This window comes from Meles meles, chromosome 5, assembly GCF_922984935.1.
Source record: "Meles meles chromosome 5, mMelMel3.1 paternal haplotype, whole genome shotgun sequence".
Taxonomy (NCBI): domain Eukaryota; kingdom Metazoa; phylum Chordata; class Mammalia; order Carnivora; family Mustelidae; genus Meles; species Meles meles.
In genome coordinates this window covers 145,931,024-145,952,990 of record NC_060070.1, presented here as the reverse complement: position 1 = coordinate 145,952,990, position 21,967 = coordinate 145,931,024, and the positions used below count along the sequence as shown (strand labels likewise).

Sequence of the window (21,967 nt, the reverse complement as noted above, 5' to 3'; positions counted from 1 at the left end):
AGCATTAGAGCAAATACTACCACAGTACTTTGCAAAGGGATTATAATTCAAGGTGCATCCTTGAGTCATTGCCTGTGTTAACCAACGTCTTCACTAATTGTTGAACTTGTAGGTCCCTTCTTCTCGCTAAAAATAACACTGGGATAAATGTTTTTCCTGTAAAATTTTGTGTGTGTTTCTAATCAGGGTGGATGGCAATGGGTTGAAAATTTGCAGCCATGGATTAGAGATGCCAAAAAAAAAAGGTCACTTTTGAACTCCTCCCTCCTTAGCTTTCAATCTAAATTCCCTTTCAAGGCAGCTCCCTTCCTGGGAAAGGCTGGTTATGTCAAAGGTTTGTCCGCCTCTCTTGCTAGGAATAAGCTGAGCCCGGAGGGATCTACAGACCTTTGTAGCCGTGGTGAGGGCTTCGGGTCCCCGTGCGATTGGCGCTTTGCTCACCTCTGCCTGAGTGGACTCTCTCCTTTTGGTTTTGGGTGTTGACCTCTGGGGGCTGCTTTGTCCGTTCTACCCGGCCGCATCTTCCATGGCTCCCGATGACCCACGGAACTACCATGAACACGTTCATAGTAGTGTTCTCTTAGTGCACCTGCAAGGACTTCTCGGGCCTGCCTGCTGTCCGTGGCCTCTCTGCTGTCCTCGGAGCCCAGGAGAGGGGCCGGAGTGATACCTGTGGTCCGTGTCGTTCATCACCCTCTGCGCCTCCTGGAAGCCACGCTGGCCATCTCCCAGGGCTGCATTCTGAGAAGCCCGGCGACCGGTCTCCTACGGAGATCCCCACATCATTCCCCCAGCCTCCTTTCCTGCATGTGTAGAGGCGGCTTTGACGTTCTCAGATTTATCTCTGCTGTAGGTTTATGAAACCCTACTTGGGAGCTGGAAAACCCAGACAGTGACTTGTTGCCATAAACTTCATTGCCTCTCGCTGCGGAAGAAGGGACCCATGGAAGATGGCCGCTGCCGGAACGCCGGGTGGGAAAGGGAATTGGTACAAGAGCAGCAGGGAGGACACTGAGGAAGCCAGTTCATAGTAGCTCAACAGAACTTACTGTGTATTGGGTTATTCTATGTGTAGTTTGTGTGTTAACGTAGAGGGTATACGATAGTATTAGTAGCAGGTGTTGTCCTTGCCAAGCACTGTTTCAAGTGATGTCACATAACCTTCACTTCCAACAGCCTGTGAAGTGGTACCGCCGGTATCACACACCCCCCCTCCCGTCACCTGAACTGAGCGTCAAAATGCGGCAAGTTCCTGTAGCTCGTCCCCCAGTGGATGGTGGATCCTGGTCTTGCCGCCCGGTACTCGGCTCTCGGCTGACCCTTGAAACCACGGGGTCTGTTGCTGCTTGTGGGAGAGGCGGACACATACTTCATGTGATGATGATGATGATTTTTAATTTAAATCCAATTAGCCAACATGTAGTACGTCGTTAGTTTCCGACGCAGTGTTCGATAATTCATCAATGGCGTATAACGCCCAGTGCTCATCTTCATGGGTTGATTATTGAGGGTAGAACTTTTTCTCTTGTAATTCTCATAATTTTACACTCTTCTTATGGGAGTTTGATCGTTTCCTAAAAGGTTTTTTTTTTCATTTGTTTGTTTTTACTGTTTAGGAAGATGCAATCCCCTTATTGTTTTGGTTTATACAAACCAAAGATATGCTTATCTCCCTAACTTAGGTGTTTCTCCAATTTGGATAAAGAGACCTTCCGAGTTTCAAGGGCTAGTAGTCACCAGAGTTTAATATCTGTGTCATCTCAAGCCAGTGATTTGGTTTCCAGAGTTGTGTAATTTTTAAAACCTGCTTATTCTGGAAAGGCTCAAACATACACAGAAGTGGAGAGATGAGGAGGATGAACGTCTGTGTGCTCGGCTCTCGGTTTGCACCTCGTTGCCAGTCGTGTTTCATCTGTCCCAGGATCCGTGATTTGTTAAGTCGGGATCTCTTGACATGTCGAGCCAGAAAATTCTTTGTTGTGGGGGGGCTGATCTGTGCCTTTTAGGATGTTAGCGGTATTCCTAGCTTCTACCCACTCGAGGCCAGGAGCTTTCCCCTGCTACTTCTTCTGCTGATGACAACCAAAAATGTCACCTGGGGGCAAGGCAGCCCTCCTTGAGAGCCACTGCTTTATGCTTACTCCAGTCTCTCCATCCTTTCAAGATTATTTGGAAGCAGATCCTATGGAACAAATCAAATCCATTGTGACGTATCTTTCTGAGAAACAATGCCTCCCATTTTATTGGCCCTATCTAGAGGAAAGAAACAAAGATTTCATCCTGTTCCTACATGAATTATCATGGCAACCTGCCACTGTTGGCCGCAGAGATGGTCATGGTCATACCAGCTACGAGAGTTGATAGGAAGTTAGCAAATGCAAAGAAATTGGAGTCATGCTTCAGCCTATACTTTTTTTCTAATTGTGGTAAAATAGACAAAATACAAAATATTCCATTTTCACCATTTTTAAGCACACAGTACCGTTCCGTGGCAGTAGGGACGTTCACATTGTCAGGCAACCATCACCAGCACCCACCTCCGGAATTCTGTTAACCTTGCAAAACTGAAACTCTGTATCCATCAGATGATAACCCCATTGGCCTCCACCCCTTGGTCTGTCTACTGTGAATCACCGTTCTACTCTCAGTCTCTATGAGTTTAGCTACTGTATTCTAGGTACCTCATTTAAGGGGAGTCATATAATGTCTGTCCTTTTGTGACTGACTTATTCGCTTAGCATAAAGTCCTCAAAGTTCATCCGTGTCGTAGACTACATCAGAATTTCCCCCCATTTTAAGGCTGAATAATACTCCCATTGTGTCCACAGACCACATTTTGTTGATCTGTTCATCTACTGAGGGACACTTGGGTTGATTCCACCTTTTGGTTATTGTGAGCAGCACTGCTACACACATGGATGAAGAAATATTCCTTCAAGACCCAGTTTTCCGTTTTTTTGGGTAAATACCCAGAAGTGGGATTGCCGGGCCGTGCGTCACTGTATTCTTCATTTTCTGAAGAACCGCCATATTGTTTTCCACAGGGGCTGCGCCACCCTGCCCTCCTACCAGCAGCGCACAGGGCTCGAGTTTCTCCTCATCCTTGCCAACACTTACTATTTTGCTTTTTTAAATAAGAGCCATTCCCATGGGTGCGAAGCCGTATCTAACTGGGGCTCAGCGTGTGCCTTTTAAGATGTACGTCTGGGAGTTGAAAAGCAATTCTGTTAGAAGCCTCCTGTTAGAAGCCACCAAGCGGCTCTGCTGGTGTTTCCACCTTTGCCTTGGAACAGTTTGCCGGGGAACATTCAGGAAGCCATCCGGGGCTCGCTCCCGGGAAGAGGACGGGGGAGTGGATTGTGTCTGTGTGTAGCAGGAAGCTCCGAGTCCCTAACAAAGTCTGGCATTTAGGCATTAACTACGAACAGTTAAGGGAGAGGATTCAGGTTAGGTTAGAATCAGAGTCCATTAGAGCCAGAAGAGACGTTAGAGACCAGGTCTCCTAAATCACAGATCCCCACCCCCCCGAATTTTTTTGAAATCCAGAGTGTAAGCCTTCTTTTCTTGACTTGCTGGTAGTGATAATGCCTTGCTCACTGTGTCCTGTATCTGGCATATAGCGTCAACCAGTAAATGTTTGCAGGATCAATGAATTACCTAATGTCACCCAGCTGACCCCTGACCGTCAAAACCAGGGCGTTCAGAGTATGGTGACAAAAAGATGGCAGATTGCATCAGTGACCCCGTAAGTGTTTCTTCCTCTTTGCCGATCACTGGGGTGACAAGATCAGATGGCATGTTTGCACCGTGAGCCTTATTCTTCCTTGGGGGTTGCAAGGATCCACCTCTTTTAAGACAAGACGAGACTGGCAGGAGGCTGCGGAAATCTGGACCAGCGGAGTGACAGCCATCAAGCTTAAATTTGTTCCTTCTCACCTCTGCCCCACAGCCTTCATGGTCCAACCTCCCTGTCCTTTCTTTTTCTTCTTTCTGGGAAAGCCTAGTTTCTCTTGGGTGCCTTTGGAGGCCCCTCTCTTTATTCCGCTAAAGCGAGTGTTCTCTGTCTTGCCTGCGTATGAGAACCACCCGATGCCTTGGAAATTCCTGATGCCAGGCCAGTTACGTCAGAAGGGTTGGGCCCAATTTTTACCTATTTAAACAGTTTTTTTCCTGATTGTCAGCCAGAGCCTCCTCCCTCTTTAATCATGAGACTTCTTGTTATTTACTTTGGATCTAAAGGGGGCACAGTGTAAGAGAATAATAATAATGTAACAAGTTCACATCATGTTAATGTTACTTTACAGTGACTGGAGGTTGTTGGGCTCCTTTCTTAGAGTATAAGCTCCTGAAGGCAGGTGCTGGGTCTCCCTTCTCTATACCAGTGCTTCTCTAAGTGACTGTACATCACTGTCCCTTGGGAGACCATTAAAGCACGCATTGCCAGACCCACCTTGGGAACACCTAATTTAGTCGGTCTCAGGTGGGGCACGAGAATTTGCATTTCTGATGGTTTTCCAGGTGATGCCCATGCTGCTGGTCAGGAACCACACTTGAGAACCACTGCTCTACCCTTTGAGTCATTCCTCGCGTGCAGGGGTGCTCAGTAATTACGGGCCAAGCCAGAGGAATGGAACAGATTTCCCCTTGGGTGCTCTCCTCAGTGACTGTGTTCTCTGTGGCCGAGAGAAGGAAAGAGTGTGTGACTGATCACCTACAGATGATCATAACTTGGACTTTCTACTTGTCAATTCCTTTACTCTTTGAACCTTGCTAAGATGGTTTTTTTCCCTCTCCATTGTGTATGAGAGGGAGAGCCGGGATGGTGTATTTAGGCTACATAAGAAGGTATGACCTTGGGGGGTTGGTTGGGGGATGGCATAACTGGGTGATGGACATTAAGGAGGGTTTGTGATGTGATGAGCACTCGGTGTTATACGCAACTGATGAATTAGGGGACTCTATATCTGAAACTAATGATGTTTCAGATATGTTGGCTAATTGAATTTAAATTTTTTAAAAAAGGTATGATCACATCATGTAGGCTAGGTCACAGTTCACCTCTTCTCCCTCTTTCAGGGTAGAAAGTGATGGCGGGCAGTAGTGGGATCAAGTTTTTGGAGAAACCAGTGAACACAAATGGTCTAACAAAGGGGGAAACTCAGCACAGTCAATTTTTTTTAAAAGATTTTATTTATTTATTTGACAGAGATCACAAGTAGGCAGAGAGGTGGGCAGAGAGAGAGGAGGAAGCAGGCTCCCCGCTGAGCAGAGAGCCCGATGCGGGACTCGATCCCAGGACCCTGAGATCATGACCTGAGCCGAAGGCAGAGGCTTAAACCACTGAGCCACCCAGGCTCCCAGCACAGTCAATTTTTAAAACCGAAACAAAAGGGACACCTGAGTGACTCAGTCGATTAAGCAGCCAATTCTTGATTTCGGCTCAGGTCTTGAACTCAGGGTCATGAGTTTGGGCCCCAAGTTGGGCTCCATGCTGGGCATGGAGCCTACTCAATGATAATAATAATAATAATAATAATAATAATATAAATCAATAAAAAATGAAACAAATTCTCCAAAAGTATTTCTGTGAATCATCAGGACTACTTTGGAGTAGTCTTGGTTTTTACTGGGAAAACATAACAATCTCAGGTCGCGTGGATGTCACTGCCTGTAGCCCTACCTCAGAGGCGACCCTAATGAATGTCACCAGCAGCTACTATTTTCTGTCGTGTGAAAACCTGCGGAGGCTCTATTCAGATATTTATATCCTCCATCCCTTTTCCATTAAGGGTCTTCTAAAAGCGAAGCTTTCACTCCGAATGCTCTGGGGAGTTAGAACCGCTGTTCCCGGTGTTGTTAATGATTCCATCACGTGGTCTATTTTGGTTTTGGGTTAAATCAGCTGATCTTTCTGATGGACACCAGGGAATGCTTTTATAGTTTCTTTCAGGTCCAGCGTTTTTGAGAGAGAGAACAATGAGATTTTTCCAAGGAAGCTGGTCGCCTGTTTTGCATAATTGGACAGGGTTGGCATTTGGAAGTTGAAGGCGGGGCTGTTTCTTTTTCTGTGTGGATTTTTCGTGCCATTTAGCTTGGGCAATGCTCTTGTTAATTTGGTGTTAATTAAAAATGAGAAAAATTAGAGTCAAAACAGCTGACGATGACTTTGGAGAGAAGCATTTAGTTTCCTAGGTAGTCAATGAAGGAAGCTTCATGGATTTGATTCATTTTCGACTCTCCAGGAACCGGTACTTTATCTTAGGATGGCCCTGGGGGTAGGCATGGAGTGGTGGTGGGGGGGGGGAGACCCAGCAAACTGACCTCACAGTCCCCCAGGCCATTGTACATTAAAAAGCCCTCTGTGTGTGGGTGGACAAGCCACCTGGGCTAGTCTTAAAGGATTGGAAATGAAACTCGGTTCCTCGCTTCTTCCGCCAGCGGAGGGCATGGGGAGTTTTCAGTCTCCCGAACCGTTTCCAAACGAACACGCTGCCGAGGAAACAATCCAAGTCCAAGTGCTTAGAGGCATCTTGGTGTGGAAATCTGGAAAGAGTAGAGAGAATTCCCACACAGGTAAAAGGGTAGAAGTTTTGAGTCTCTCTCTCTCTTTACCTCCCCGTGCAGGTGAATTTTGTGGCATGCCAACTCTTTGCTCTGTTCGCTGCGTTCTGGTTCCGCATCTACTTGAGTCCTGGTAAAACCAGTCCCGATGTCCGGCACGCGTTTGTCACCATTTTTGGCGTTTATTTTGTCATCTTTTGTTTTGGCTGGTGAGTACGAGCCTCAGAAATTCTGATCTTCATCATTTGGGCGTTTTGTGGCAATGTTGTTGGCATTTGCCAGGCACCGAGGAAAGAAGTATTTACTCCTATTGTAGAATAATGGGGATGTCCCAGGAATGTCCATGTACTCTCAGACCCTAGAACCCAGAAACTACCCATTAGAAGTCAGTTCTGTGAACTTTTCTACAAGTTATGCTTCTACTCACCTCCCCGTGGGTCATGTAAATAGAATGGGATAAGGTTTCATTTTCCAGGTGAGGAACCCTTCCTACCTGTTGTCGATACTGGTGTTTTTCTTGCATTACTGCTGGAGGTAATTGGGGTCAGTCTTGTGCTTGCAGTAGGACGGTAGTTCTAGGGCGGGTTTGAGGGAACAGGAGCCATTCCTTAACAGAGAGATGACACTCTACGAAGTAAGCCAGTCAATGACCCTGGGAGTGGCTCTTCTCCGGGGAAGCGGGGGAATGTTTTAGGAACCGACCTTTCTAGAAGTGCAACTTAAGGACATTTGTGAGTTTATTCAGGTTACAAGACTGCTGCTCTTCCTCCTCCAATAAAAATGTGAGAAAGGATGATGAGTATTTCGAAGCAGCAAACAGGTGACAGTCTTGGTGTCTGGGAAAGGTCAGTTTGGGTCCTGATGCTTTAAAATGTAAAAAAAAAAAATTCTAAAGAAAGAAAGAATGCTTCTGGACTCCTGGTTGTACGCGTGCAAAGGTGTAAGCATTCCATTTATGGATCGCTGATGTCACCAGCACCGCGGTTGGCAGCCCGTGTCACGACTTCCTCCTGCCATTTCAAGATCTAGTACCTTAATTACACCGAGCAAAAATACTCGATTTATTTTCTCTTACGTAAATGCGAGTTAATGGCTCATGGGCTTTTTGGAGGGGGTGGGGTACGGGCATCCAGTAGGTCTGTGAATTTGGAATATATTCAGTGCCCCCCCTTCTCTCCGTGATGTCTTATAGGTACTCCGTACACCTTTTTGTGCTGGTGGTGTTGTGCTACGGCATCATGGTCACCGCAAACGTATCCAGTATTCACAGGTAAGGTTCTGGGAGCGAACCAGACCATGTGAGGGTTTTTTTGTGACCTCTGAAATGTGTTCCCACGGTAAAGGGGCACCTTCTCCATTTTGCCCACCACAAGTTGCATATCCTAAGTTTTCTGGGGTATCAGAAAGAGAGGTGGGGGGTCCCTAAACGCTGGGAGTATTCAGAGGACACTTTGCAAACATTTCAGAGTAGAAGCCTCTCTGTGGTAGCCTCCAGACTAGAAATAGTCCCAATGGTCCCCACAGTGGGGTACTACTCCGCAGTTGAGAAGAGGGAATGATTGATGACAGTCACATAGAGTAAATATGCGGAATGAAGGACACGGCAGAAATTCTGGTCTTGAAAACCCAAACTAATCTGCAGTGGCAGAGATCAGATGGGAGGTTAGCTGGGCTGGGCTGGTCCACGGAGATGAGGAAGGATCGGATCAGAGAGGCAGGAAGAGTGTGTGCTTTTCTAGGTGTGTGCCTACATCAAAACTTTGTGTACTTAAAATATGTACCATAAAATGTTAAAAGGGGAAGAAGTATTCGTACTATGATATTTTGATTTAAAAGCTACAGAGGTGACAATTCTGCCTTGAAGGCAACAATGCAATCAACAACAATGCAATCAACAACAGTGCTATCATTGACTCGGACACCTGTGTATCTGTTCAGCCTTGTCTGTGTTTCCCGGGGTCTGTGTGAAACCTCAATATTAATTCTGCCTTTCAGTGGTGCTGGAACGTAAGCTCTATGAAAACAGAGTTCGCTGTTGTGTCCTCAGAGTCTAGGACAATACCGGGCACAAGTAAGTGCTCAATAAATATTTATGGAAGGAGTGACCTTTGGAGAGACATTTGCCCTGCTATGACTTCTTTCTTGACGGCGTTTCTGAAAAAACAGTTGCCTTCTTTGAACTTCAGTAGGGTCTTTGATTAATAAGACAGTTAGCACAATAGTTTTCCTTCTGAAAAATCATTGAAATTTAACTTTTTCGTGGATAAGCTTGTAAATTACTTGCAATAAATGTGGTTTTCAAGGGAAAATATTTTTGTACCATTCTAAATTTTATTTTCACCTAATTCTGTGTCCAGATGAGCTCTGAAAAATTGAATTGTATCCTCTCTCTCCCAAATGCCTTCCTTGAAAGGGATTGGGTCACTCCTTCAGAAGGGAAGTAGGAAATCCATATTTCTAAGAACCAGTATTGGGAATGCCTCATATTATAGCAAAACACTGTTTTTAGTGTTGGGGGCGGCAGTGAAAATGTCTGGCTTTTCCCAAACTTGAGTTTCGAAGCAGTGCAACAACTAATAAAAATGTTGTTACATCTCTATAGCACATTTTTTTTTTTTTTTTTTTTAAGATTTTATTTATTCATTTGACAGAGAGATCACAAGTAGGCAGAGAGGCAGGCAGAGAGAGAGGAGGAAGCAGGCTCCTTGCGGAGCAGAGAGCCCGATGTGGGACTCGATCCCAGGACCCTGAGATCATGACCTGAGCCGAAGGCAGCGGCTTAATCCACTGAGCCACCCAGGCGCCCCTCTATAGCACATTTTTAATGACCTTACAAATTGTGGCTTGTCATCTCTCACCACACTTGCGTGATGTCGATGGGTGTGGACCAGTTTTCAGAGGGTCAAGAAACCTCCGCGCACATTCATTCCACGCCGGGCCCAGTGTTCATCTCTGGCCGGGAATGGAACACTCCAGCCTTGGCCAAGCTGAGTGGTTTCCAGACAGGCTCTGACTGATGCCCCATCATAATATTGTGGTAGCAGAGGGCCGTGTCATAAGACCAGAAAGGACGCCAGAACAAGTTCTTCCCCTCTTTCTTCGCCGGTGTGGTTGCCAAGATAGCAGAAGTAGGGAGTGGCTCCCAGTTCCGGATGGAGGGAAGTGGCTTCCTACTGATGCGGGGAAGGAACATTAGATTGGAAATCTGGCACTTTCTAGCAGCGGGAGTTCAAATAGTCCACACAGCTTCTTTGTACACCAGATTTCCCACCTCTAAAAGGTGGGGTTTAAGTTTCCTTTGGGATCAGGATTTCATGATTCTTTGTGAGTTGCGTTCTTCCCCTGGCTGAACCGGTCACAAGAGTTCAGTCCTTTGGCTGGGAAGCAGAGGGGAAGGTCAGTCTCTGCTGCCAGGGCGAGTTAACCCATATCTGGACACATGCTCGTCTTTGTCTGAGAAGTCTTGGCGCACCGGCTGTTTCCTTCCCAAGCCGCTATATTGGACAGAAATCACAGGTGTTCATTTATTCCATCTGAACCAACTGGAACAGAATATAGTTTGTATCTCTTCACACGGACAGCCTCTTGTCAGAATGTGCGACACAGTGACCAGTTGTTGGGGGTGGGGGGGACGTGCTACCTGCTTGGTGTCAAGTGCTAAGCCAAGCTCTTTTATTTTTATTTTTTACTTTTTTTAAGATTTTATTTATTTATTTGACAGACAGAGATCACAGGCAGGCAGAGAGGGGTGGGGGGAAGCAGACTCCCTGCCAAGCAGAGAGCCCCATGCAGGGCTCGATCCCAGGACCCTGGGATCATGACCTGAGCCGAAGGCAGAGGCTTTAACCCACTGAGCCACCCAGGCGCCCCAGCCAAGCTCTTTTAAGTAGTTTTCATTGTTTTTTAGTATATAAAGTCTTATTTAGTGTATCAGTATCATCATTGCAAAGATATTCTTTCTAGGACAATACTTTGGGATTCAGATCTTTCTCTCCCCAGCCAAGGGGAGGACATTGAAAGCTCAGAGAAGTAGAGAGGCACACAGATCCCTGAGTTTGTACCGACTGAATACATCCTGTTACCACCACCTAGGTCGGCAGGGCATAGTGTCATCCCTTTGCCCCAGGCTCCGCCACAGCCCTCCTTCCTGAAAGAACTACTCTCTGGACTTCTCGCACTCGTTTTGCCATGGCTGGGATTTGAAGTCATGTTGGTCTCTCTCCAGAATATGTGCTCTCTCTACCACTCCTGGATTCCTTAGATTTTTTTCAGGTTTGTCTAGAGCGTGAGGACAGTGCCCTGTTGTACTGGGACACAGTACTTGGCACCATCTTTGGGAAATAGCTCTGACGGCTCAAATGAGTTGAACTGGGTTTTCTCTCGGAGTGGAGGGGCCGGGAACGGAAGGGTCCAGCTCCTGTTGAGGAGGAAGACGAAGCAGGCAACGGTTGCATTCAGAAGGGCCCTGGGAGACTTTGTCTTTTCGAATTCACTTCGTGCTTTTGCCTTGACCCTCGCGAACTGGCCAGAGAAAGCAGCAGAGGCGGGACGCAGAAAGGCCGCCCCAGCTCCATCGTACTTCGGCTCAGGTCTCCAGAGAGTTACTTTCTCTTCGTCACTTGCTTTGTTCACTGTCTTCCTGTTTGGAAAGCCTTAAAGATGAACCCGAGGCTGGGAAGGTCTTTTTTGGGGGGTCGTAACATCTTTGCTTGTAAATAACGGTAAAGAGAACGTGAAGACAGGTAGTGCTTTGGTGTTTACGGAACTCCTTCCCACTCACTGTCTGGCTCTCCCTTGCTACCACATGGGTTTTTATCATTCCTACTTCACGAGTCCCTGGGTTGCACTAGTCTTCATGAGTTATTTTAATGTGCGTTTTTTCAGTTCAGCATCATTTAATATGAGAATATCCGTCTTCCCTCTGTTATGACCCATGTTTAAATGCTATACCTTCTGCATTTATGTGTTGCTGAGGGGCTCCTGAGCCATTTGAAATGTTGAATGTACTCCTTTCAGTTCATTTCAACTAACAGTCCACGAAGCCCGTCTGTGGTCAAGGGTAGGGATGCTCGAGGTCACGGTGAGTTTGCAGAACAGACACATACATGTAATTTCAGCATTATAATAGTGTATGTTGGCACGCAGTCCTAGAGAAATCCTGAGAATGGAGAAATGAATGGTGCTGGAGGTGGGGTGCAGTGGGTGGGGTGAGCCCAAGCCAGGGGACTGACTGGCTGCTGAGCCTTACCTGGTAACTAGGCAGTTCACAAGTAGAGTAGAGGCGAAGGGGGTTGCAGGCAGGGGCAGCGGCACGTGGAAGACGTTTAGCCTGAGAATGGAGGCTCTCATGGTGGAGGGAGCAGCTGGTGTCATTTGAATATAAGGGGGACAGGGAGCATGGCTGAAGAGGAGTCCGGAAGGGAAAGGTAGAGCTCAGTGCGCGAAGCACGTCACATGTCACGTGCAGGAGTTTGGATGTGACTGGACAGTGGGACCCACTGGAGGCTTTTACGACAGATAGCATTCATTTAGTTGTTGGTTCTTGTAGCATGCAGCCGTCTGCTCTCGAGAGTAAAACACACAAGACGTTCTTGCCTTCATGGGGCTCTTGGCCTAGTTGGGGAGACAATGGTTAATTCGATTATCACCATTAGAAAGAAAACCACAGACCCACAATGGAGTCCCTTGGGTCAACTCCCCCAACCGAGGCTTAGTACCCTAACCTCGCTGCAGTTTCCAACCTCCCCCAGAAATAGGGGTCTTCCCTGGTCAGCCAGGAAGTTTTCTGGTCCAAACCAAGGAAGATCTGTCACGTGGCCGTCTCCGTCCCCCAAAGGGAAGATGCAGGGTACGATGCTTCTCTCTGAGGGAAAGTGACCTTGTCTGAAACAGTCCCTTCTTCTCTTTCCCTGGTCACTTCCTTAGTCCACCCTTCTGCCTATACAAACCTTCCATTTTGTACCACTCCGTGGAGTTCCCCTCGTCTTGCTGGATGGCGTGCTGCTTCCAGATCCACAAATCACTTGATGAAGATAGTTTAGTCTTAAGAACTTAATCATTTGAATTTTGGTCCTTTCACGTCACCTAGGTATAATGGCAAATTGATGAGTGCCTTGAGTGGCGTGTGTGTGTGTGTGCGTGTGTGGGTGTGTGTGCGTGTGCATGTGTGTATGAGTGTGTGTGTGTATTTGCTGGTTTATCCCATGTGGTCAGGGCCCGTGTCCGTAGGAAGCCATGGAATGATCCAGAGTATGTAGTCACTGCAGCCTCAGGCTGGGAGCGTCCCGAGGAGGGCGCTGGGAACACTCACAGCCAAGGAGTAAGTACAGTAAGTTAAGCTGAGCAAGAGGCATGGATGGACGAACCAGAGCAGTGGGCAGCGAACACGGAGACTAGAGGCCAGGAGAAGAAAGCGTCTGAGGAAGGGAGTGGTGGGCAGCATCACGCCGGGCTGTATTGTGCAGAGATCCGGTGTGAGTGTGGCGGTGTGTGGATTGGAGAGTGAGTGCAGCCCTCCCGGGGCCACGGCTCCCTGCTCCGGCCGCCCGTGCAGTCACACCTGCCGGGTGTCCCCCGTACCGGTTCAGCCCCCATATCGGGAGGCTGCGGTCCAGGCGCCTGTGGTTGCAGAGCTCCCTGGGTGACTCCATCGTGCCATCCTGGGGACAAAAGGTGAAGGGCTCCCGGCAGTGCGTGGGAAAGTGAGGGCAGTGCACGGACTGGGTCGCAGACCGAGCCGGGAGGACTTTGGGGTGGCGTGCGTGTGGGGAGCGAGGGAGAGGAAGAGGAGGAGATCGATGGTGTCACCGCCCTGCCTAATCATCGGACTCTCTTTCTGGTTCCAGATACTCCTTTTTCGTAGCCATGGCGTACCTGACCCTATGCCACGTCAGCCGCATCTATATCTTCCACTATGGAATCCTCACTACGGATTTCTCCGGGTGAGTATCTTAATCTGGGTGGGGGTTGGGGGGCGCCTGGACTTTGGCCTGGACTCGGTCTCTTGGGGTCTGTGAGGCTCAAGCCCGCACTGCAGACTCCTCGGTGGGCTGGTTCGATCGGTTGGGACGACCGCGCTCTGATGAGGTTGGGTTGGAAGGTCTGATGAGCTCTGCCGTGTTGTAAGGTGGGGGTGGCGAAGCGGGCCCGTGGGCTCTACCCGTCCTGCCACCTGTTTTTGTAGCTACGTTGGAGCACAGCTGGGCTGTGACCCATTCCTGTGTCGTCTCGGGCCGCTCTTACGCTGCCCTGGTGGTAGGGTTGTGTGGTTGTGACGCGTGACCCACACAGCCCAAAACCTTTACTATCTTGCTCTTCACAGAAGAAGCTTCCCAGCCCCTAGTCTGAGGCTCTTAACACAGGGTCGGTGTTTATATCATGCTAATTTTTAATCATAGCGAGATTCTTCCATACGAGTTGAGAAGCAGACCCTGTTGGGTGGTCTCTGGCTGCCCTGGCCCCTCCCCCAGATTCCTCAGACTTCCAGCAACTAGAAGGTAATACCCAGCACAGCAAGGGTCTCCGTACTCATCGTAAAAATTTGTCTGTCACCATGACCTTAACCTAGGGGGCCACCCCTCTCCTGATGGTCACCTGGCGAAGACCGTGGGCAGAGCAGTGAAAATTGTGTACGCTGTCGATGTCGGTTTGGGAAGAGCGTTTTATGAATCCTGAGGAATGGACTGTAAGGCAGAGTGAGTCGTTGAAACTCATTATAGTAGCCTTGTTACTTCCCTAGGAGCTCGGGTCCATTCTCTGCAGGAGTCTGAGGTCAGGGGGAGAGCCTGCCGTCTCCCCTCAGGTTGACTTGCCCTTGAATGCATGAGTTATTGGAGAGCAGGTAATGAAATAAAGCGGTTGCAACTCATGGCTCACTTCTGTGAATTTCGCCAGTTGTGTAACTCAAGGGTCCCCCCCGAGAAGAAGCTTAGGAAGGCAGAGGTGTTGCTTTGAGGCACAAGGACTTCCTTGTCCTCAAGTTTCTGTGCCTGTGGTTTGCCCCTTCATGCATTGGTTCTCCCTACCTCACTCACTCAGGCTCTCAGATTTTACGTTTCTCTTTGACTTGTCTCCTTCCTGCATGCCCCTCCCCGCAGGCTGTGCGGCATGGTTGTTCAGGTTTTCTGGAACAAATTCACAGATGTCTTACTTTCTAATGAAGTGGGTGGGAAAATACGGGAGCAGAAATCATTTTTAAAATCATGTTAAAAGTCATTTTTAAACAGCGATCATAACTGTCCCTGGTGTTCAATCAACAAACTTCATTTTTTGATTTCACCCCCAAACTGTACCCACCCACACACACACACACTTAGAGGCCCTAATTTTTATCATTTTTTTATTAACATATATTATTTGCCCCAGGGGTTCAGGTCTGTGAATCATCAGGATAACACATTTCACAGCACTCACCATAGCTCATACCCTCCCCAATGTCCATAACTGAACAACCCTCTCCATACCTCTCCACAACCCAGCAACCCTCAGTTTGTTTCATGAGATTAAGAGCTTTTGAGTCCCCAGTATGCTAGGCACAGCGCCAGGTGCGGGGTTGGAGGAAGGGTGTTTTAGGCAGAGGGAACAGCTTTCCAAGAGCACGGAACTGTGACAGGGACCTGTGGTTGGCCCAGAAAGCTGCCTCCTTCTCCCTTCCTTGCAGTGCAGACCTCCTGACTTTCTTTTACCCTCTCGGTCCACGTTAGAGGACAGGAGTCTGGAGGTGGCTTATGGAAGAGAGAGGCTGTCATTCAGCAGGTCCATGAGCCAACAAGGCTTTGGTGCCGAATCAAGAGGTTCATTCATGCATCACTCCGCAGCCACTGACTGAGGTCCCCGAACCCGCCAGGCCGGGTCCCAGGATGCAGGGGCGAGCAAAGCCTGTGGAATGCGCATAAAGTTAGAGACTGCGAGTCCGTAGGGGACATTGCCCTGTGCCCGCATCACTGTGTGCTGGGTTGATTCATGTCTTCCTGAACTCAGCCTCGGAACCTGTTCTTCTTTGGACAGAGCATGTTTGTAGGTGTAACTAGTTAAGATGCCGACACACCAGATGAGGGCGGGCTCTCCCTTCATTATGGCGGGGGGCATCCTCCTAAGGAGGCCCTGGGAGACACAGATGCTGGGGACCTATAGAGGGAAGAAGGCCGTGTGAAGATGTCGCACAGGGAAGGGTGATGTGGCCACAGGCCAGAGAACTCCAGGGATGGCCAGAAGCCGCCAGAAGCTAGAGGAGGGCACGGAACAGGTTCTGCCGCAGCCTCCAGAAGGAACCAGTTCTGCCAATGCCTTGCCTCCAGAAAACAGTGAGATGATGTTTCTGGTTTTAAGCCACCTGATTTGTGGGATTCACCTGTGGCCGCTGTAGGACAGCAGTACAGTGTTTTATGAATGCATGCCTTTTCATGGGCTAACAGCTGTGCCCCGCTCCTGATTCTGCAGGGGGAACGCCTCCAGAGTCCCCCGTTCTCCCCCTTCTCCTCACACCTCCTCTTCCGTCGGTTCTGTCCACAACACCATAAACTCTTGAATGATCCTTGATCCATTTTTAGCATAGCCAGAACTGGCGGAATTCACCAGTAGGAAAACATAAAGGGCATTCGTGGAAGACAGCGGTGTGCTTATGACATGTGGTGGATCTGGGAACTTGGACGGCAGGGGACAGTGGACTACGTCACTGTCAGCCTGACTTCCAACAGCGGGGTCCAGCGCATTTCCTCCAGTGATGCCTGTGCTTGGGCATTTTTAAGATCTCCTTGTATTAAGAAGGCTCTGGCATTACACACAAAGCGATAGAACGCTTGGGGATGTCTGGGGGATTCAGTTGGTTAAGCATTTGACTCCTGATCTTAGCTCAGGTCATGATTTCAGGGTCCTGAGATGGAACCCAACACTGGGCTCCTGCTCAGCCCAAAGTCTGCTGGAGATTCTTTCTCCTTCTCATTCTGCCCTTCCCCCCGCCACATGCTTTCTCCCTCTAAATAAATACAATCTTTAAAAAAAAAACCAAACAAACACATAGAATGTTTGAACTGGAAAAGACACTGTGGGAAAAGATACAAAGACACTGTGTCTATTACCTGTAGGTTTTAGTTCTCAGTGCCCCAGCTATTTGGTTTTCGGGTGTGTCTTCTTCTTCTTCTTATTTTTTTTTAAAGATTTTATTTATTTATTTGACAGAGATCACAAGTAGGCAGAGAGGCAGGCAGAGAGAGAGGGGGAAGCAGGCTCCCCGCTGAGCAGAGAGCCTGACGCGGGGCTCGATCCCAGGACCTTGGGATCATGACCTGAGCCAAAGGCGAAGGCTCTAACCCACTAAGCCACCCAGGCGCCCCTATAGAACATTCGTAAGCAACATTATTTTTTTCCCCTCCCACCAAAAATGCCTCATGTCGTGAATCCACCTTCCTGGAGAAACAAATAGAGAGGTAAATACCAACCTGAAACTGACAAGATGTTTTGAGATTTAAAACCTAACTAACCTCTAACTGACCGTTAGAGGTTCCCGACCAGTGTCTGTGGTTTTTTTTTTTTTTTATTAAAAGATTTTTTTTATTATTTTTTTATTATTAAAATTATTTTTTTTTATTAAAAGATTTTATTTATTTATTTGACAGAGAGATCACGAGTAAGCAGAGAGGCAGGCAGAGAGAGAGGAGGAAGCAGACTCCCCACTGAGCAGAGAGCCCGATGTGGGGCTCGATCCTAGGACCCTGAGATCATGACCTGAGCGGAAGGCAGAGGCTTTAACCCACTGAGCCACCCAGGTGCCCCCAGTGTCTGTTTTAAGGATAAGCCTGCAAACAACGAGCAGTTCCCCTTCAGAATGGAATTCGTTTTCACACTGACATTTATTTCAGTTTTAAAGTCTTATCTTGGGGAGGAATAAGGTAGTGTTCTGCAGCCGAATTCTGGTGTCTTAGAGCAGCCTGACGAGAGAGCTGTCTTCTCTGGAGCACGCACCCAAGTCTCGGTGCTTTGCATCCTTTATTAGGTCTTTAGAATAAGAGCCCAGACAGGAATTGAATGGGATGGGATGAGATCGGCGTTTGTGTCAAACAACATATATATGTCTTTAATTTGGGGGAACCCATAAACTGGTGCCTTAGATTATTCTGGGCCTTGAAATTTTATTTATCATTGTGAAAGTAATCAAGTTTTCTTGGGCTGGACTGGCATTAATAGTGAGGATAGCACAGAAGATACAGTTTTATTATTGCCGCCAATGCCGTTTCTATCAAGACATGCAGCAGGGGATGTCCTTTGTGGTTTCTCTGTGAGTGTGAGCTATTAAAAATACCAGAACATTTACTGCTCTCCTGGGGCAAGCTCAGCACTTGCTTGTAATAAAGCTGGTACTTGATTTCTTCTAAGTTTGTGATGATCGGGAACACATTCTTCTTTTTTGCTCACAGAAAAGTACAAATTGAGTTTTCTGAGGAAGCAGCAAGAAGAATCTTTATTTCCTTGTTGCTACCTGGGCCAGATTCAAGCAGATCATTGTTCTCCTTTCATGTTGGCAATTGGGGTTGCCTGTGTGTTTTCAAAAAGTCTGAGATGAGCACTGGTATAAATTGGTACTACCCTTCTGGAAGGCAACTTCGCCTATAAAATTTCAAGCCAGAATTTTTTCTTTTAAAAAATCATATTCTAGGGACAGCTGGGTGGCTCAGTCCGTTAAGCACCTGACTCTTATCTCGACTCAGATGGCGATCTCAGGGTCTGGGATCAAGCCCTGCTTGGGGTTCCGTGCTTAGAGGGTTTCTGCTTTCGATTCTCTGTCCCTCCCCCAACTGGTCCGTGTGCTTGCTCGCTCTCTCTCTCAAATAAATAATTATCTTTAAAAAGTCATATTCATGATAGGATAAATTCCTAGGGATCGAATTACCTTAAGGAGATCAAATTTATTCATAAGTGTGTTCAGCTGTTGTCAATAGTAGTGAAAAACTGGGAGCATCCTAAATGGTCCAAAAGAGGTGAAAGATCGAATTACGGTACGAATGTGTGTCCACTGAAATTGATGTCTTCAAAGAATGTTTAGTGACACTGAAAAATGCTTACAGTAAAATGGAAAATCAAAACTGCAGAGCTAATACATGACTTAAGACCCCCCCCCCCCCTTTTTTGAATGAAGGTGGACATGCGTAGGAGAGGCTGGAAAGGGCTATTCAGAATGCAAAGACAGTGTGGTTCTGTCGGGGGGTTTTATTGGTGATTTTAATAATTGCTTTTTTCATATGATTATAATAAGAAATCCTAAGTATTATTGAAATATATTTGCAAGTGTATTACCAGTGTGTATTACGGTGAACTATGGCCTCTAGGAGTGGAACAATAGCCCTCTGTGTTCCCTGTTACCTTACTGGAGCATCATAGAAATATCGCTAGCCTGTACCCCTTGCTGGTGGGAGGTGATCATTTGCCTGTTTGTCCATGGAAATGTGTTTTCTTCTGTTGGTTTATGACATCTTGACCCTTCCCTCTGACCAACCCAGTAGGTGTGAATAATTGGGTTCTGTCAGAGGGGCAGAGAAGTGATATTTGCAGGGATATTTCAGGATTTGCTTATTTCATGTTTCTTCTTCAGGCTTCCACCGGCTTTTTGATAACTAGCACCATAACTTGGAATTTAATTCCAAGGACATGAGTTTGAGCTCTACCAAGTATATTTGATGGGTTGATTTTGTGATTTTGTTGTTATTCTTTGGCTGTTTGATGTCTTTTGTGGTTACACACAAGTTGTAGGATTATTTTTCCTAGTTTTGTGAAAACTATTGGTATTTTGATGGGGAGTGCACTAGACCCGTATGTTACATTGGCTAGTACAGACATTTTAACAATATCCTCCCAATCCATGAGCATGGAATATTTTTCCACTTGTGTCATTTTCAGTTTCTTTCATCAGTGATTTCTGGTTTACAGACTGCACCTCTTTGACCTCCTTGGTTAGGTTTCTTCCTAGGTATTTTATTCTTTTTGGTGCAGTTGTAAAAGGGATTATTTTCTTAATTTCTCTTTTTGCTACTTCCTTACAAGTGTATAGAAATGCAATGGATTTCTGGGCAATGGATTTCGTATCCTGCGATCTTACTGAATCCCCTTACCAGTTCAAGGGGTTTTCTATATATGGCATTGTGCCACTTGCAAATGTGAAAGTTTTGCTTCTTCATTACCCATTTGAATGTCCTTTATTCCTTTTTCTTGTCTGATTTCTGTGGCTAGGACCTTTAGTAATATGTTGGATAAAAAGGAGAGTGTACATCTTTGTCTTGTTCCCGATCTTAGGGGGAGAGCTCTCAGTTTTCACCATGGAGATGCTATTTGCTGTGGGTTTTTTTTTTTTTTTTTTTAAATATATGGCCTTTATTATGTTAAGCTGTATTCCCTCTTAGCCTACTTTGTTGAGAGTTTTTATCACGAATGGATACAATATCCATGTTTTTTCTGCATCTTGAAATGATCCCTGGTTTTTATCCTTTCTCTTATTGATGTGAGGTATCACATGGATGGGTTTGTGAATATTCCAATAAATGCCATTTGATTGTGTTGAATGATTTTTTTAAAATGTACTATTGGATTTGGTTTGCTAATATTTTGTTGAGGATTTTTGCATCTGTGTTCATCAGATATTGGCCACAGTTCTCTCTCACTCTCTCTCTCTCTCTTTTTTTTTTTTTTTGTAGTTTCTTTTGTTCTGTTTTGTAATGGCTTTATCTGATTTTGGTATCAAGGTAATGCAGGTCTCATAGAATAAATTTGGAAGTTTTCCTTCCTTTTCTTTTTTTGGGGAGGGGGGGATTATTTGAGAAGACTAGGTACTGAGGCTTTTTTAAGTGTTTAGTAGAATTCACCTGTGAAGTTGTCTGATCCTGGACCTTAAATTCAATTTCATTACTGGTCATTGGTCTGTTCAAATTTTCTGTTTCTTCCTGATTCCCTTTTGGGAGGTTATATACTTCCAGGATTTTATCCATTTCTTCCAAGTTGTCCATTTTGTTGACATCTAATTTTCCTAATATTCTCTTATAGTCCTTTGTATTTCTGTGGTTTTTATTATTCTTTCTCCTCTTTCATTTCTGGCTTTTGTTTACTTGAGTTCTCTCTTGCTTCCCTTTTTTTTTTTTTTTTTTTTAAGGAGTGTGGCTAAAGGTTTGTCAATAGTGTTGATCTTATCTGGGAAATTCATCATCTCTTTCTATTCTAAATGAGAGCCTTGCTGGACAGAGTATTTTTGGCTGCAGATTTTTTCCTTTCAGCACTTGAAAATATCATACTTCTCCCATTTGGCCTCCAAAAATTCTGCTGAAATATCGGCTGAGAGCCTTATGAGTTTCCTCCATGTGTAACCAATTTCTTTTTTCTTGCTGTTTTAAAATTTTTCTCTTTATCACTACATTTTGCCATTTTCATTTCTTGTGCCTTGGTGTGGACTTCCCTGCGTCAATTTTTTTGAGGGAGGGGATGCTCTCTGTGCCTCCTGGATTTGGATTTCTGTCTCCTTTCCCCTATTAGGGAAGTTTTCACCCATTATTTCTTGAAATAAATTTTGCCCTCATTTCTCTTTCTTCCTCTGGGACCCAATGTAAATGTTGTTACATTTTATGGTGTCACTCAGTTCCCTTAATCTTCTCTAATTTTTTATTATTCTTTTTTCTTTCTTTGTTCAGCTTGACTGCTTTCCATTACTCTGCCCTACCAGTCGCTGATCCATTCTTCTGCTTTCTCTAGTCTACATTTATTCCCTCTTGTGTGTTTTTAATTTTAGTTATTGAGTTCTTTATCTCTGATTGATTCATTCTTATGTTTTATGTCTCTTTCTTGAACATCTCACTGAGATACTCCAGTGAGTATATTTATGGCCATTGCTTTAAATGATCTTTTAGGCATATTACTTATCTCTCTCTATCATTTGGGTCTCTTGCTCTCATTTTGTCTTGTTCTTTCATTTGGGACATAGTCTTTTGTCTCCTCGTTTTGTCTAAATCTCTGTGTCTGTTTCTCTGTGTTAGGAAAGTCAGCTATGTCTTCTACTCCTGACAGTAGTGGCCTTACGAAGAAGACGTCCTGTGGTGCTCTGCAGAGCAGTGTCCCCTGTTCACCAGGACCTGGTGCTTCATGGTGGTTTCCTTTGTGTGTTGAGTGTGCCCTACCATTGTGGCTGAGCTGCATGTGTCTTCCGTTCAGTTGTCTGCAGTGGCTCTCGCTGCCTATTGTGGGCAGGATTTGAGTTCTCTGTTGCTACTGGGCCAGTTGGGCTGCCTTGGGCTTGAGTTAGCTCAGACCAGGCATTTTCCAGAGCTGTGGTCACATGGAACTGAAGGGTACTCTTCCTGTTTGTTTGCTGACGGCTCTAGTTGGTGGGTGGGGCCTTCAGTCAGACCAGATGCCTGCCCCAGTCCACTGGTGGGGT

At 46.3% G+C, this 21,967-nt stretch overlaps 1 protein-coding gene across 6 annotated transcripts in view; it reads left to right on the top strand.

Annotated features, from left to right (window-relative positions):
- MBOAT1 (membrane bound O-acyltransferase domain containing 1) overlaps positions 1-21,967 on the top strand; it is a 250,232-nt gene that overhangs the window by 189,698 nt on the left and 38,567 nt on the right. For all 6 annotated transcript variants that reach the window (XM_046006674.1, XM_046006675.1, XM_046006673.1 and 3 more), the window contains 3 exons: positions 6,625-6,770; positions 7,754-7,831; positions 13,407-13,502. In XM_046006674.1, coding sequence (XP_045862630.1) covers positions 6,625-6,770; positions 7,754-7,831; positions 13,407-13,502 — 320 coding nt within the window. The remainder of the gene's footprint in view (positions 1-6,624; positions 6,771-7,753; positions 7,832-13,406; positions 13,503-21,967) is intronic.